Here is a 14,530-nt window from a genome sequence, read left to right on the forward strand (position 1 = left end):
CGGAGACTATAAGAGCTAGAGCCACCAAATTTGGTATGTATACTCGTGTATTATGTACATATATAGAGTTAGTTGGAATTTCGGTCACGCCCCCTTACGCCCCCAGGAATCACATAAAACTGTTTTTCTTAAAAAGTATAATAGCTAGAGACATCAAATTTGGTATGCAGACTAGTTTAACAGACGCGCAGAAACTGGCTATTTTAAAAATTTTGCCACGCCAACTTCCGCCCCCGCAAATTAAACAAAACTGATTTTATCATTTCCGAGAGGGTGCCAAAGAAGGTGTTTGAGTTGCTATCTGAGAAGGATCAATGTATGTGTTGAGGCAGGTATAGTATACTTTTTGGTGTACGAGGTGGCAATTGATTTAAACAATATTTGTAAGTAGTAGATTAGTTCTAATTCATTTTGTATTTGTATTATTAATAATTTGAAAATATGAAAATATAAAATATAAATGTATGAAAAAACATACCATATGTTTTCTCTCAGTGCAGACACTTCGCCACGACTCTCTTCAATTCGCTCGGGGTGCTCTCTGTTAAGTTAAGTTTCTCTCAAATGCAACAACAACCACAAGGCCGAATTCGCCGGAGACGTAATAAATTGAGTATTCGCTGTAAAAAATTGAACATTCGCTGTAAAGAATTGAATATTCGCTTTAAGAAATTGAATATTCGCTGTAACGAAAGCTCCCAGAGTGGTGAGTAAACGTATTCTAACTGTTTGGAGGTTTCCAAAGCTCTGTCGATAAATAGAGTCGATATCAAGAGAAAGCTGTTTAATGAAAAAGAAGTTACTAAACGATCAGGTATCATTTTAAATAAGGCCTAAATGGAGTTGCTAACAAGTGTTTTCATAACATCACACTAGTATGAATAACTTGTTAAGCTAATATTGCTTAATAAGTCTAAAGATAAACTTTAGACACAAGATTGATAAATTTGCCAATTTTTATGGTCAAAAGTACTAGAAAATAACTTTTTAAAAACCTTATAAAAACTTTAATTTTCATTTGTTTGTAAAACATATCCAAACATGTAAACTTTTTGATTTAAAACTAGTTGTTTCGTGGGAAATGAAAATGAAGTTAGCTTTACATTTGCAGCACAAGAATATGTGGAGCCTGAAAGTATGCATTTAAATTCGAAATAAATTCACCGTCAGTTAAAACCTATCGATAGTTTTATATTTCGGTATATTAAATACCGTAATTGGTATTTTTCGTTTTGACAGTTACCATAACAACCGATCTCAAAAGTAAATAGAAACTTATTAGTAAACAAACAATAAACAAAACAAAAATAGTTAATAACCAAAGGCCCAACAATTATGAAACGAACGGGAATATATCGTATTATTGGTAGTATGGCTGATTTTCAATTGGATATCAAACTACGACACATGAGCGAATGGCTGCCTGTGCCAAAATTTGAATACAACGGAGCCAATCCGCATTCTCCGCACAGTGATCATTATCCCGTAATCTCGCCATCGCCAAGTCCGCGTCAGGAGAATGGCGATAATGGCGATGGTCAGGACAATTGGTCCGATTGCTTTATCTATGTGCCATATAGCGATGAGTTTAGCTACGGCATGCAAGGCTACTATAATTATTATAATCCTGGTAGTGGTTATCCCACAAGTCGGGCTTCAATAGGCAGCAATCGAGCCGCCAGCAGTAACAGCAATAGCAGTAATCTTAGTCAAAGGAATAGCCGAAAGATCAAGGGAAGAAGTCGTCAGCCAGGGGATTCCACTTCAGTTTTCAGCTCCCAAATGGAGCAGGTACATGAAGAAACGGAAGAGGAGGCGACTGGGGAAGACGAACAACAAGAGTTGGAAGAGGAGCAGGATCAGCAGCCACAATCATATCGAATGGATGAATTAAAGTCCAATACCACGCCACAGGGTGCCAATGAAGTATTCTACAATCTCAATAAGGAACTATGCAATGGAGCCACAGCCAATTTGCGTATTGGCTGGCAACAGAAACACTTTAGTCGTTCGGAGCTGCAACGTTACGGGGATCCGAGGAATTGTTTTACTCCCCTGCAACGTCGCTATCATCGTTGGACCCAAGACATAATCGAGTTACAGCAACGTCACGAGCTGGCTCACTCTCAAGCTCATGAGGAACCGTTAGAGATACGGGTACGCCGCAAGCCACGCAAGAGTAAAAGGCGGCGGAATGCCCATGCTACGCCCACGTCCAGTTTATCTGAAAATGCGGGTCTCTCATCGTTGCCCATGTCACAGATCAGTGTCCAGACCATAGAGGATCCCAACTTTGCGGCACGCACTTGTCTCATTCACACTCTGATCGATGCCGATGGCGAAGAGGCCTTGCCCGAGGAGGCACATCAACTGCATGCGGAGGGCTTCCAACTGATGTATGTCTATGCTGAATTGCAGGTACCTAAAGGAAAACTCCAAACTCCAATTGCAAATGGGTTTCATCTCTTCTTCATCTCTTTTTAGGCTGACACTCTGCTGCTCACTCTCAAGTATTCACCGTCATTGGGTTTGCTTTATGTCTATCCGGACTTCAATTTCAGTGCCGATGATTTGGATTATATGATAAAAATCAATCGTGACAACGATTGCAGTCAGCTATATGCCTATGGCTTTCAAAATGTCAATCCCTTAGAATCGGAATTTGGTTCATCGACTGCTGTGACTACAACAACAACAACGACAACGACAACTAGTTCACAGCAAGATGATAATCTCGATGTGGATTTGGAATTACCCTCAGATGCCTCCACAGGACGTTTAATTCATCATCATCAGCAACAACGAGATTGGGCCAATGAATTGCGTAGTTTATTACATTTTGAATTGCCACCAAAGCGGATGCGTCGCATTTCGCTAATGTTCGAATTGAGTGAGGCTCAAGACTTTGAAAATGCCAATATACATGTACGTTACTATGTCCAGCCGCCGGATAATACTATTCTCGATTCCACCAATGTGGAGGAGCCATTCCCATTGCGTGGCGCCACAGCCACATGCATGCAGGCTGGCGATCAGAGATTAGCCCATCTCTCCCATTGCTGGCAATTGAATCTCCTGTGCGAGGAACAGCACAATCCCGAGCATTTATTGCACATCTATTTCGAGGTGATTAGCATCGACAGCTGGCAGAGGGAACGCTGTGAGGGTTATGCCCATTATGCATTCTCTCTGGTTACCCCATTACCACTTAATCCCATGGCAATTCGTTTGCAATGCATGCGACCTCTGGGCACTTGGTTGGATGATATGAATCGCTATTTTATCGGTGGACGTAAACTGTTCGATTTCGTTGGCTACTTCAATCCGAATAATTTGCGTTTAAAGGGCGGTCTGCATAATCGTTTGAATGCTGATATAAGCCAGGCCATGCGGAGTACAGGATTCTTGATGCTTCGTCTACAGAAATTGCAGCAACGTCAACCGGCTGAGCAGCAATTGAATGAGCTGCTCGAAAGTGACAGTGAGACGGCCGAAATGGGAAAGGCCAGCACTCTGGATGAGGTGATGGCCGCCTATACTGAGGCCAGAGATCGAGTGGAGTTGCTTTTGGGTCGGCAGTAGCCCTCAATTTATCCCTAGATGTATGCTACATAATTTGTTTTTAGAAATGAATTAGAAGATTCTTTAAGACTAGAATTGAATATACATAGCTTGTGTTTTTGTCTACTTAATTTTCAAGGAGCCTAAGTTTAAAATATTTAATACATAATGAAATCACAAGCTCATTTCGAAATTGCTTTCGAGTTTCTTAACGTTTTTGGATAAAAATTTACTTTACACATTTAGGGAACTATTTTAAAATGGGATAGAAACTAGACATCTGACACATTTAACAAGAAATTTTAAGATGAATATTTCGAGCTGAGAGTTGAGTGAAATGAATATCTATAAGTATGAGTGCACTGTAAAATGAAATAACTCATTTTTTCATGACTAAGGTTCGAATTTGAGTTAAATCAATTGACAGATGAACCAATGTGTCTTCAAAAATGGCTCAAACTATTGAAACTACGATTCGTATTTGAGTCCCAGCCTTGCACTAAATAAAATGCTCAAAATAATTTGAATACAATGAATATTTATAATACTACTTGGAGTTTTTCAACGATTTGATTGATTTATTCACACCGATTCCTTTGTTTGAAGTTCTTAAAAGAGCTTTGAAACGAATAAAAGACTACAAATTATATAAGAATTCAATTGTCGAGTACTCGAAAACAAACATTCAGTTTGTACTAGACATCTGCATGACTAGCAAAAAAACATATTCGAATATACACCACTCGAAATGAATTGAGTGAGTATGAGTGAGAAACAGGCTACACTCAGTCACACTATGTTGAAACGAAATGAATGAGTCGAATGAGTTGACAGGTCTCGAATGTATTCGAATGACAAAGTGTTTGTTGTTGTTATTTCTTTTTTTTTGTACTTACAGAAACATGCATACAGTCAAGCAAAAAAGTCAACATACACCTCGAAAGCAGAAAAAGTGCTGGGAAAAGAGTGCTACATACACCGAAATCCCTCCTCTTAATAACATTTAGCGATGTGTTTCGTCCTTTTCTGCCTACTAGTTTTGTTTTTTGAAGGACTTTTGTAAGGTGCTCTGAAACGTACATTAAGTTACCCGATTGTTGCCTAGATTAGATCCTGTTTATAAAACTCTGAGCAATAAGGAAGACCTACAAAGTAGCAATTTGTCGAAAGAGTCTTGAAATATACAAATTATCATTGTTTTTTTTTACCTTATTAATAGGAGGGATTTCGGTGTATGTAGACTTTCGACACAAAAAATGGAAATTTACAAAATTTGAAATGGGATATTCGAGTTGTCCGAATGCTGTCTAAGTACTCATTTCGTTTTAAGCAGTATTCATACTCATTCAGTTTGCTTTGTATGAGTAATACTCATACACACTTACTCAGTATAAGCCTCCCACACACTCACTTCAATTTAATTCGAGTGTACTCATTTTATTTAGTATGTGAATGAAATCATGCAGATGTCTAGTTTGTACATGTTGTTAAGTGAATGGGCCTTAAAAGCTCCTCAAACATCATTCATTCGAACTAGTATTCATTCTCATTTCATTCAGTTTCATTCATTTTAAACATTGTTCATTCACCTCTAATACAAACCGGCAATCAGAATGCACTAGGATAAATATTGAATTTGGAACATTTTCTGTTTTTTTGAAGTTAGTTTAGCCATTTTTATTATTTACTACTAATATCACTCAGTGTATATACATAGATTCGTTTTGTGTCGTTTCTTTTGGGGGGGGGGGTAGGGAAGGGAGGGGGAGTGTTGATTTGTTTATTTTTTTTCATTTTGTTTTTTTTTTTTTTGTTGTGTTTTGTAAAAGGACGAAAGAAATTAATAATAGATTATATATTTTTGTGTATAACACTAAAAAATGATTTATAAAAAAAAAAAAAAATTATTAAACAAAATAATAATAATTGCGCTATATACGGAGAATTCGAGAATTGGAGCACTTAAAACTAAATACTTGCAGCTTAGGGTTCAAAAACTGTAGGAAATATTTGGGGTGGACGAGGATTTTTACCAGGACGAAGGACGAGGACGAGGGCGGGGGTTGGAGGTAAATTGGGAGTGGATTTGTTGTAAAGTACTCTTAAGCCACGGGCAGGTATTCACGTGACGGAGTAATCAAAGGCACCTGAGGTGGCTGATAATCATAGCCATTGCCATTGCCAGCCGAGCCGTAGGCACTGCTGCCGGGACCAAATGGATTACCAGAGCCAACCGAGCCGTAGTAATCGCTCTGGGCACCAAAAGTGGCGGCACCGCCACCATAGGGTGCTCCAAACAAATTGCCATGGGCACCACCCTGTTCGGGCACATAGCTGTAATCGTCACCGCTCTGTCCACTGCCACGGAGTGGTCCAGCCTGTTCGGGATTCAAATTCTGATTGAGGAACTGGAAGCGATTCTTGTTGCCCAATAGACTGCTAGCATCGACAGCGGGTTTTTGTCCAGCGGCAGCCAAGGGTTGAGGTCTAAAACACACACACACAAATCAATTACATCGCTCAAATTGGGAAATGGGTGATTACTTACTCGGGAATATCCAGATCGAGTTCGGTAATGGGATGGTAGCCAAACTCATCGGCTGTATAGCGGGTCTTGTAGCGTTTGCCATCGGCTCCAGTGAAAGAGTATGAGCCGCTCACCACAAATGTCTTATCGTCCTTCAGTTTGCCCACACTGCTGACCTCAATACCGTTTTGGGTCTTCAATCTGTTCAAAAAAAACGAAAATAGAATTGCAAAAATGTGAAAAATTTATAACTTTGCTGTTTTTCAAGCGTTTCTTAAAAAACTTAATATCTGTTAACTCAATACACGTAATTATAATTGTGCCAAATTTCATAAAGATCGAATGTCCATATCAAATAGAAATGTTTTAAGAAAGAAAAGTCCTTGAACAAAAGTTCTTTTCAAATGCAAAAAATAAAAATTATAATATGACCTACTCTTATATTTAGGTTATATATTTATTTATATAATTTTTAACTCACTCCAATTTAAATTTCTTGCCAGCATTAAAGTTTTGGAATTTCTCGGTTTTGGCCTTCATCACATCGCCGCTATAATGCACAGCCGGTTTATCATCATCAATATCCTCGGGCAGTGTATAAATATCGCTGGGATTATATTTAAATAGATCCAGATTACGATCTGTCAAATGTTTGACATCGGCCACCGCCAAAGCCACAAAGCAAAGAAGCAGCTAAAAAAAGAGAACCAAAACAATTGCCAAATTAGTCAAAAATGAAACGAAGATGTCACTCAAGATAGATGAAAAGATTGCCTCGCCCTCCAAATAGAAGATGTCACAGAGATTCGGTGATGTTTTGGTTGGAGTTTTCAAGTAGATATAAATCAAAGTCAAAATGCTTTGCATTTAATGTTTTAATTTTTTGTTGGCTCTTCTCGTTGGTCATTTGCATTTGCATTTAATGGCAATTAATCAAAGATGCGCGCGCGTTTTGTTGGCGTTTCGTGTTGCCTTCGATGGGTCGAACGTTAGGGGCGGGGAGGGAAGGGGGTCGTCGCCACAGCGTCTCTTTGTCTGGCAAGTTCTCGTATACGTATGTATACCCTGTAAACTAATCAGACCACAGACAAGGTATGCTATAAACTACTAGACTAGAACCTGCTCATATCAGCCACTAAATTAAGTAAAACAACTCTTAAGCTTATTACAAATCTTGTTTAGTTAGTGTAAAGGGTAAGGACAGGTCGTTGCCATAAGTTTTCATGTTGGTATTGGTTTTTTGTTTTGGTGCTAATGCGAGTTGATTTATTTGATTTGCACAGTCATCATAATAAGTCTAATAACCGTTTCGATATATATTTGAGATTTCTTATATTTGATTTGGGTTATGGAAAAGAAATCAAAATTTTTCAATAAATTTTAAACAATTCATTTTTTGGGGTAGTCAAAACTTTAATATAGCTTTAATTGGCCCGTTTCTCTCTAGAGTCTAGAGTCTAGGCCTAATTTACTAGCATGGTCAGTGGGCGTTGAAAACTATCTAATATTTATCGAATTTTACTGAAGGATATATCATTTAAGGGGAATTCAATTTACTTGCTTTGACAGTTCCAAAAAAATAGTATTTTAATATGAATAAACGTCGTAAAACGGCGACAAAGCCAAAGACTTCAAATATTACATACAAAAATTCAAACATTTCAATGAAATCTGACACCAAATAGAAAATATGTGATCCTAGATTTCCCCAATTCTACAATTTCTTCGAAGAGTACCTACATAAATGTATCTATAATATTAAAGATTTTCGAAAAAACGTGTTAAACTGACATGATGAGATTAACTGTTCATTATCTAAGAATTATTGAAGAATTACAAATAAAATTACTGAATTACTGAACAATTTATTCATTAAGTTACTTGCGAGCCAAGAAAATCAGAATTAAAGTTCTAAATCAGAAAACGTGCTAACCCCCCACTCCCCTGTCCAGCACTCTAAATTGCCTGATCTGTCTAAAATTAAAAGTTTCTAAACTTGAATTAATTTAGATACAAAATCTAAATGGTTTTTATATACAAATTCAAAGAATTCTAATGAATTTTTTTTTGTTTTTTTTTTTTTTTGTGAATTTTAAAACAAAGAATTTAGAATATATTTTTGATACTAATCAAAAAAATATACAAATTTTAATGGTTTTAGCTAAAAAATTCGAATGAATTTATTTAATTATTTGTTATTAAATGTTTTTCTATAAATATTCTAATTAATTTTTGTTCTTGATCTGATCAAAATAATTTTATATACAAATTGTAATGGCATTTGTAAGTTTTAAAGATGAATTCTGATAAAATTTTAATGAATTTAGATACAAATTGAGTAAAGAAAACTCGCATATTTAATCCAAACTTGAAAAATTTTGGGATGTGGGTCTAGTTTTTGTGAATAATCGGATTGGTAACTTAGTTTTTGCCAAATTACTCGGACTTCTAAGGACCTTTTGAACTTTTATGTATTCAGAGCATTCTCAATCACATTGCCTAAAAAGGATCTCTCATTTTGAAGAACTATCATTTAAATTTTTGCTTGAATTTTCAAATATGAAACGATTGAACTATATTTTATTTGTTCTCCTTGAAATAGATTTCTTTTAATGGAGCATAGAACTTGATTTGTAATTAACATACCGGCAAAAAAAAAAATTAAGAAAAAAATAAGATAAAACAAAAAATTTCCTTATGAATGAGTTTTTGATGGTGTTAATTTAGTTATTTTTTAAATCAGACGGAGACAAGGATAATATTTGAACGATTGGCAAAATTGTCTTAAGGATCACTTGACTATATAATAATTAACAATAATTTGGCACTGAAGAAATTTTATGAAAAATTTAAAAAAATGAATATTGTACAATTCTAAAGTAAAATTTGTTTGAGTTGGCGGTTATTTTCTCTGTTTTTTGGTCACTAGTTTCATTTTTGGAGTATTTCCATATTAAATTTATGTTTAATTTTTATTCACACTTTTAGACACTTGTTGCAGTTTTTTTTGTGTTTTTTTTTCTGCTGTTCTTTTTTGGTTTTTTCAGTGTTTCTTTTTTTTTTTGTTTATCTCAATTATCACCATAAAAAATTAAAATTAACTTTATTTGAATTTTAATATTTTGTTAGCACTTTTTTTTTTTTGGTGTGTACACTTACAAAACTCTTCATAATTCTTGTGTGTTTTGTTTTGTTGTTGTTGTTGTGGTGTTGTTGTTGTTGTTGTAGGACTCTGTCCGTTAGGGATATATATATATATATATGGATTGTGATTAGCGTGTGAGATGAGGTGCGTTAAGCACAGATTCTAACAAATAAATACAAATCAAGCGACTTCTTGTTTCCTTATATATCATCATTTTGCTATCCACGAACCGGACCGGACAACGAACCGCAGTTGACGTCGACAGTGACTGCGGCAGAGGCAGAGGCACAGACAGCAGCGACAGCGACATAAATGAATCTAAGCTAAGCCAAGCTAAGGGAATGGCATAAACGAAGACTCCATATCATCATCATCATCATCATCGTTGTAACTTGGTCTTGAACTTGGGGCCAAGGGAATGGATTATCTTCATAATCTTTGCTTCAAGATCATCGATTCTAACCTTTTCAAAAATTGTGTCCAAGACTTTTTTGTAACAAGAACTTGAACTTGGTCTTGGTCTTGAGTCTGGGTCTTGGTTTTTGGGCATGGCTCGTGATGGGCTGCGGGGGGGTCCGATACTTTTTGAGAGCTTCTTAAAATCTGGTTTTCTGGGCAAAAAAACGAAGAAAAAAAATAAAAGAGAAAAAATTAAAAACAAATTTAGAAAACCGCCATCATCAAATTAGCATACACGTTTAATGATTTTTTTTCTCTTCTTGTTTTTTTTTCTTCTTTTTTTTTTTTTGGTGTGTTAATTTTTTATAAAGCATACAATATTTTTTTTTTCTTTTTTTTTTTAGATTTAGATAAAGTCTCTAGAAGGGTAGAAGGAAAGAAAAAAAAAACATGCATAGAGGAGAGGCAAAGCGTTAATATATGCGACAATTTTTTTTTTTTTTTGGTTTGGGACCAGTTTAAGTGGCCCCATGCGCTGCTGTGAAATCGATATAATCACACCGATTGGATCGGATCGGATCGGAACGACAGCGTTTTGGTTAGAAAAACATTTGATCAAATTATGGCTTCATTCGGTTGTGCGCGGATTCTTGCCACACACACAGCAAGCCGAAGAAGAAGAAGAAGATGAAGAAGATCTGTAGCCACACACACATGCGTACACACACACACACACACACACCTTTTCGAGTGTGTACATATATGTTAATGCAAGTTTCGTTCAACCTTCGCTTAATTAGTCGTTCCGTTTGGTCTTATCAAATATATCAAAATGCCGTCTTGGAACGGATCGGATCAACATACATATACATAACTAGCAAAGACTTATTAAGTGAAAAAGAAACACAACTTGCCACTATAGCTTAACATTGATTTAAAACTGTTAGTTAGTTAGTTAGTTAGGTGGTTGGTTTAGTTAGTTAGTTCTCGCCGTTTGTCATGTTGCCAAATTTCAGTAGCTAAATTAATTTCCTTTCCCCATCTTAATTTTTTGTTGACAAAAAACAAGAGGGAAAGAGAGAGAGAGAGGGAGAGGGATAGAGAGATAGAAAAGATAGAAAAGAGAGAGAGAGGGGGGGAGAGAGAGAGAGAGATATTGCACTCATTTAAAAATAAAGTAATGTTTTTCACTAAACAATTCTCGACTTGGCATAATATATTTTCAATATTTTCAATCAACTTCAAATCTTGATAAATCTACAATAAATCGAACATTATCTCTATGCTAGTTATCTAGAATTCAGTTTCCAAATATAAAACTATTAAATTAAACTTAATTAGTATGAAATTTGAATACTTGTATACAAAACCAAAACAAAACTTTTGCTCATTAATTAACAAATAACAGATTCTTATTTATTTATAATTTTTTTTTTTTAGATTATCTCTATATTTACATGATTTTGTTTAATTTTTGCAATTTGTTTTATATTATTGAAAATAACTATAATTAAAAAAGTTTATAGAAATAAAGTTTGGGTGGGCTAAAGCTTAAAATTCTTGCATTAATTAAAAAAAAAATGAATATGAGTAATTATTCGGATCGTTCTACTCTATATATCACGAAACATCAGCGATGAGTTTATGAAATTTGGTATCAAGATAGTTTTAAATGTAAAACATCATATCCTTTAATTTAAATAGTCTATATAAATATCTAGATCTACCTAAAATTGCTACCTCATTATAAAAAGTTAGTTAGTTTCTTGAATATCTACTGCAAATTTTAAATAAAAATCTTTAGTTTTAATAGTAAAACTGGATCTGTCAAGATGTATATGTACATTCAGTGGTGGTCAGCAGGTTAGCCCCCTTTTTTTTAACTTTGAATTTGATTTTCTCGGCTTCTAAGAAATTTAATGAAGACATTTTTTCAGTTTTTTGCTGGTTGTTGTATTTACTGGTGCGTTTGAACGAAACGCCCCCCCAAATGCTGGTCAATAGTTTAGCCCGGTCTTTCCAAAATCTTTATTATAGTTAGACATGTGTATTCTTTGACGAAGTTGTAGATCTAGGTAATCTAAGATAAACTGCATACCAAAAATTTTCATTTTAGCCCCAGTATTTGTTTTGGGGCCAATCGAAATTTTTTATTTTTTGTATGTAATTCTGAGGTCCTTCGGTTTGACGCCGTTTTTCGATATCAATTTAACCTAAAGTACCTTTTTCTTGATTAACATATGAAAGTAAATTGAATTTCCCGTCAAATGATACATGTTTTATAAAAAACCTACAAAAATTCGACCGATTTCATCGCCCATCATTTCAAAAAACTAGCAAAAATTCCCTCACATCCTCCATCTCATCCATTTCTCTGCGTACGAAATTTACGTGTGGGAAATTTTGCTTACCTAGTTTTTGTATATGTAGTTATGTATGTATATGATCGGGTTTAGGATCAAATTTATCTTTTCGATTTGTCAATCAAAAGGAACATAGTTGAAAAAGTTTTAGTTCTGTTTCATAATTCTGTTTAATTATTGCAACTCTTTCGTTTAGATTAGTTTGACAATTTTCATTAGAAAATGTTGTCATATCATTAGGGAATTTTTGTTTTGTTTTTCTTCTTTAAATTCGAATAGAAAACATTATTTGTTAGTCCTCAATCCCTTTCATTAACCCCCATTGACACTACTTCCTTTAGTGTTCCTTCATCAGAGGGCAAACGACACCTACATCGGGGATCGAACTGTATCTATATAGAGGGATATATCTTTGTCTGTATTGTATATATGTATATTTCCAACTCTTATTTTGTTGTTGTCTTATTTTTTGCATATCTAAATGGCGAACCGGACTCAAATGAAAATTCATTAATGATGCTTTTTAATTTACGTTTTATGCTTAATAACATTTAAACGATTGCCGCACGGCATTCATTTTTCAGAATCAACCAAAATCAACAATAACAACAACATTTTGGTTTCGGTTTCTTGACAAATTATTTCGAAAAAAAAGGTAATTCGTAGTTAATGAAAACGTTAAAAGGGGTGGAGATGTGGGGGGGAGGCCTTTCAACAGCTTGTCATGCATAGATTTTTGACTAAGATGATCATGATGAAGATGATGATGATGAGTGTTGCCTTGGTTTTTGTGTTGATTTCTTCATTTCAACATTTTTGAACAAAAAATATCATAATCATAATCTAGACTGACATTATTAGAGTGATGGTGAGATATGATAAGGAACTATGAGGCTTAGATACATTTTTAACTGGGCCATTTGAACTCTTGTTTCGAATTCGGTCAGTCAGTCAGTCACTTCAACTTATAGATTGTTTAGTTACTTGCTAGTCTTGAACTATAATTGGTTAGATTCGAATAGATTTGTAACCTGTAACCCGAAACGAGTTTACAATGTCAAATAGCTGGGCTAGTTTCTAGCCAGAGAGGCCTCTAGAATGAGTCATCGAAAACACTTTAGTTTGGTTCCTAATTCATTGGAATTGAATTTCTTCGTAAAAGCTTTTTGCATATTCCTCTTGCCCCCCCTCCCGTTTTTCCCCTTCTTGCAAGCAACTTAAATAAGATCTATGCAAATATTATCATTATCACATTATTATTGCTCTGTTTTCGGCATATTGAACAAATGATTTGCAATTTTAATTAATTTTTTTTCTATGAAAAGAAAGTGTTTTTTCTTCTTGTTTTTTTGGTTTTTTCGCTTTGTGCAAATTAACAGTCCCCCAACGACTTGATACGCATCCATTCCCAGCTTCCCAACTCTTTGATAAATGCCGATTTTTTTTTTTTTTTGTTTTATGAATTAATTTAACTCGAAACAATAAAGAAAGATGTTGATGAACAGAGTGAGACGATGAGAAAGAGAGAGACACACACGAAGAGAGTGGTGGGAGGGAGGGGGCTAATAAATTAGCAATTATGAGGAAACTGAGAAACAAGATTTCCAACAATAAAAATTATTTACCCATAACAAAATATTCTTCTTCTAGTCGGTTTTTTTTTTTGTAAAGTTATGTAAACTTCGAACTAACTTACTAAATTTACGGTTTTGCGTCAAAGCCAAAGCATTTCGTTTCATTTGGCATGAAATCAGGCGTTATATTTGTAAGCCATGACTAACTTAACTGAACCATCAACCATCATCATCATCAATAACCAAAAAACAAACATCGAAGAAACCAAAACCCACACAGATAAAAAAACAGAAACACTTAAAAAATCAAATGCAATAAATTAGAAACTTGATTGAAAGTCTAAAAAGCATCTTGATTGCCATTTAGTTAAATTTTTTTTATGTCAAACCATTAAAAAAATCTCAATAATTTCAGTCGGAAAATGCAGCAGCATGAATAACAACAACAAGAACGTCAATAAGAAGTCTTTGCTATAAAATTTAAATCAAATAAAATTTAAATTAATTATGCCCTCTTACTCTAGAAGATTTGTTTTAGTTAAATATTTCCTTCCTTCTTTGATTAACCTTTTAAGTGAATACTTTATCCCATAATAGGGTGATGTGTCTCCCTTAAAGTATGCAACAGGCTGGAAGAGTATTCAATATTTTCAATAAATTCATTCAATTCATTTCTTAAGCTTCATACCTAAGAGGACTATAAATATTATTGTTGGTGTTGGTTAGCTAATATGTTTGGCAAAGCCCATTCTTTTTAGCCGTCTAAGAGGCCTGGCAGGTAGTAACCGTCTTGCGAGGATACTGCGGTGTCTACCGAGGATACTGCTATATCTGCTGGTGTGTCTACCGATCTGTTCCTCCACTGTGTGCAGGTTGAGGTCACGGTGAAATGTGGATCCACGCACATACCATAGACAGTTCGTTATGTTTGTAGTTGGATTTAGCCGCAATTCCCCAGATC

General features: G+C 35.0%; 2 protein-coding genes across 2 annotated transcripts; one reads left to right on the top strand and one right to left on the bottom strand.

The window, feature by feature from the left end:
• Nucleotides 1-1,291: 1,291 nt before the first annotated feature.
• On the top strand, nucleotides 1,292-3,620 carry LOC6644734 (Meckel syndrome type 1 protein homolog). The gene is made up of 2 exons (XM_002067529.3): nucleotides 1,292-2,418; nucleotides 2,485-3,620. The coding sequence occupies exons 1-2, from the start codon at nucleotides 1,336-1,338 to the stop codon at nucleotides 3,580-3,582; spliced, it is 2,181 nt and encodes a 726-aa protein (XP_002067565.2). The 5' UTR covers nucleotides 1,292-1,335; the 3' UTR covers nucleotides 3,583-3,620.
• Nucleotides 3,621-5,617: 1,997 nt separating this feature from the next.
• On the bottom strand, nucleotides 5,618-9,394 carry LOC6644733. Its single transcript, XM_023177095.2, has 4 exons — nucleotides 9,248-9,394; nucleotides 6,570-6,781; nucleotides 6,110-6,289; nucleotides 5,618-6,048 (listed from the first exon to the last, which is right to left on the bottom strand). Exons 1-4 carry the CDS (start codon nucleotides 9,257-9,259, stop codon nucleotides 5,664-5,666), a joined length of 789 nt encoding a protein of 262 aa, XP_023032863.1. The 5' UTR covers nucleotides 9,260-9,394; the 3' UTR covers nucleotides 5,618-5,663.
• Between the last annotated feature and the right edge of the window lie 5,136 nt (nucleotides 9,395-14,530).

This window comes from Drosophila willistoni, assembly GCF_018902025.1.
Source record: "Drosophila willistoni isolate 14030-0811.24 chromosome XL unlocalized genomic scaffold, UCI_dwil_1.1 Seg142, whole genome shotgun sequence".
In the NCBI taxonomy this organism is placed as follows: Eukaryota; Metazoa; Arthropoda; class Insecta; order Diptera; family Drosophilidae; genus Drosophila; species Drosophila willistoni.

Excerpts from the sequence above, each read along its gene's own strand:
- LOC6644733 (XM_023177095.2), bottom strand. Across the intron at positions 6,290-6,569 it reads GGCAAGAAATTTAAATTGGA|ATTGAAGACCCAAAACGGTA; the intron begins GTGAGTTAAAAA and ends TTTTTTGAACAG. Across the intron at positions 6,049-6,109 it reads CTCGATCTGGATATTCCCGA|ACCTCAACCCTTGGCTGCCG; the intron begins GTAAGTAATCAC and ends TGTGTGTTTTAG.
- LOC6644734 (XM_002067529.3), top strand. The coding sequence starts at position 1,336 with ATGAAACGAACGGGAATATATCGTATTATTGGTAGTATGGCTGATTTT. Across the intron at positions 2,419-2,484 it reads ATGTCTATGCTGAATTGCAG|GCTGACACTCTGCTGCTCAC; the intron begins GTACCTAAAGGA and ends ATCTCTTTTTAG.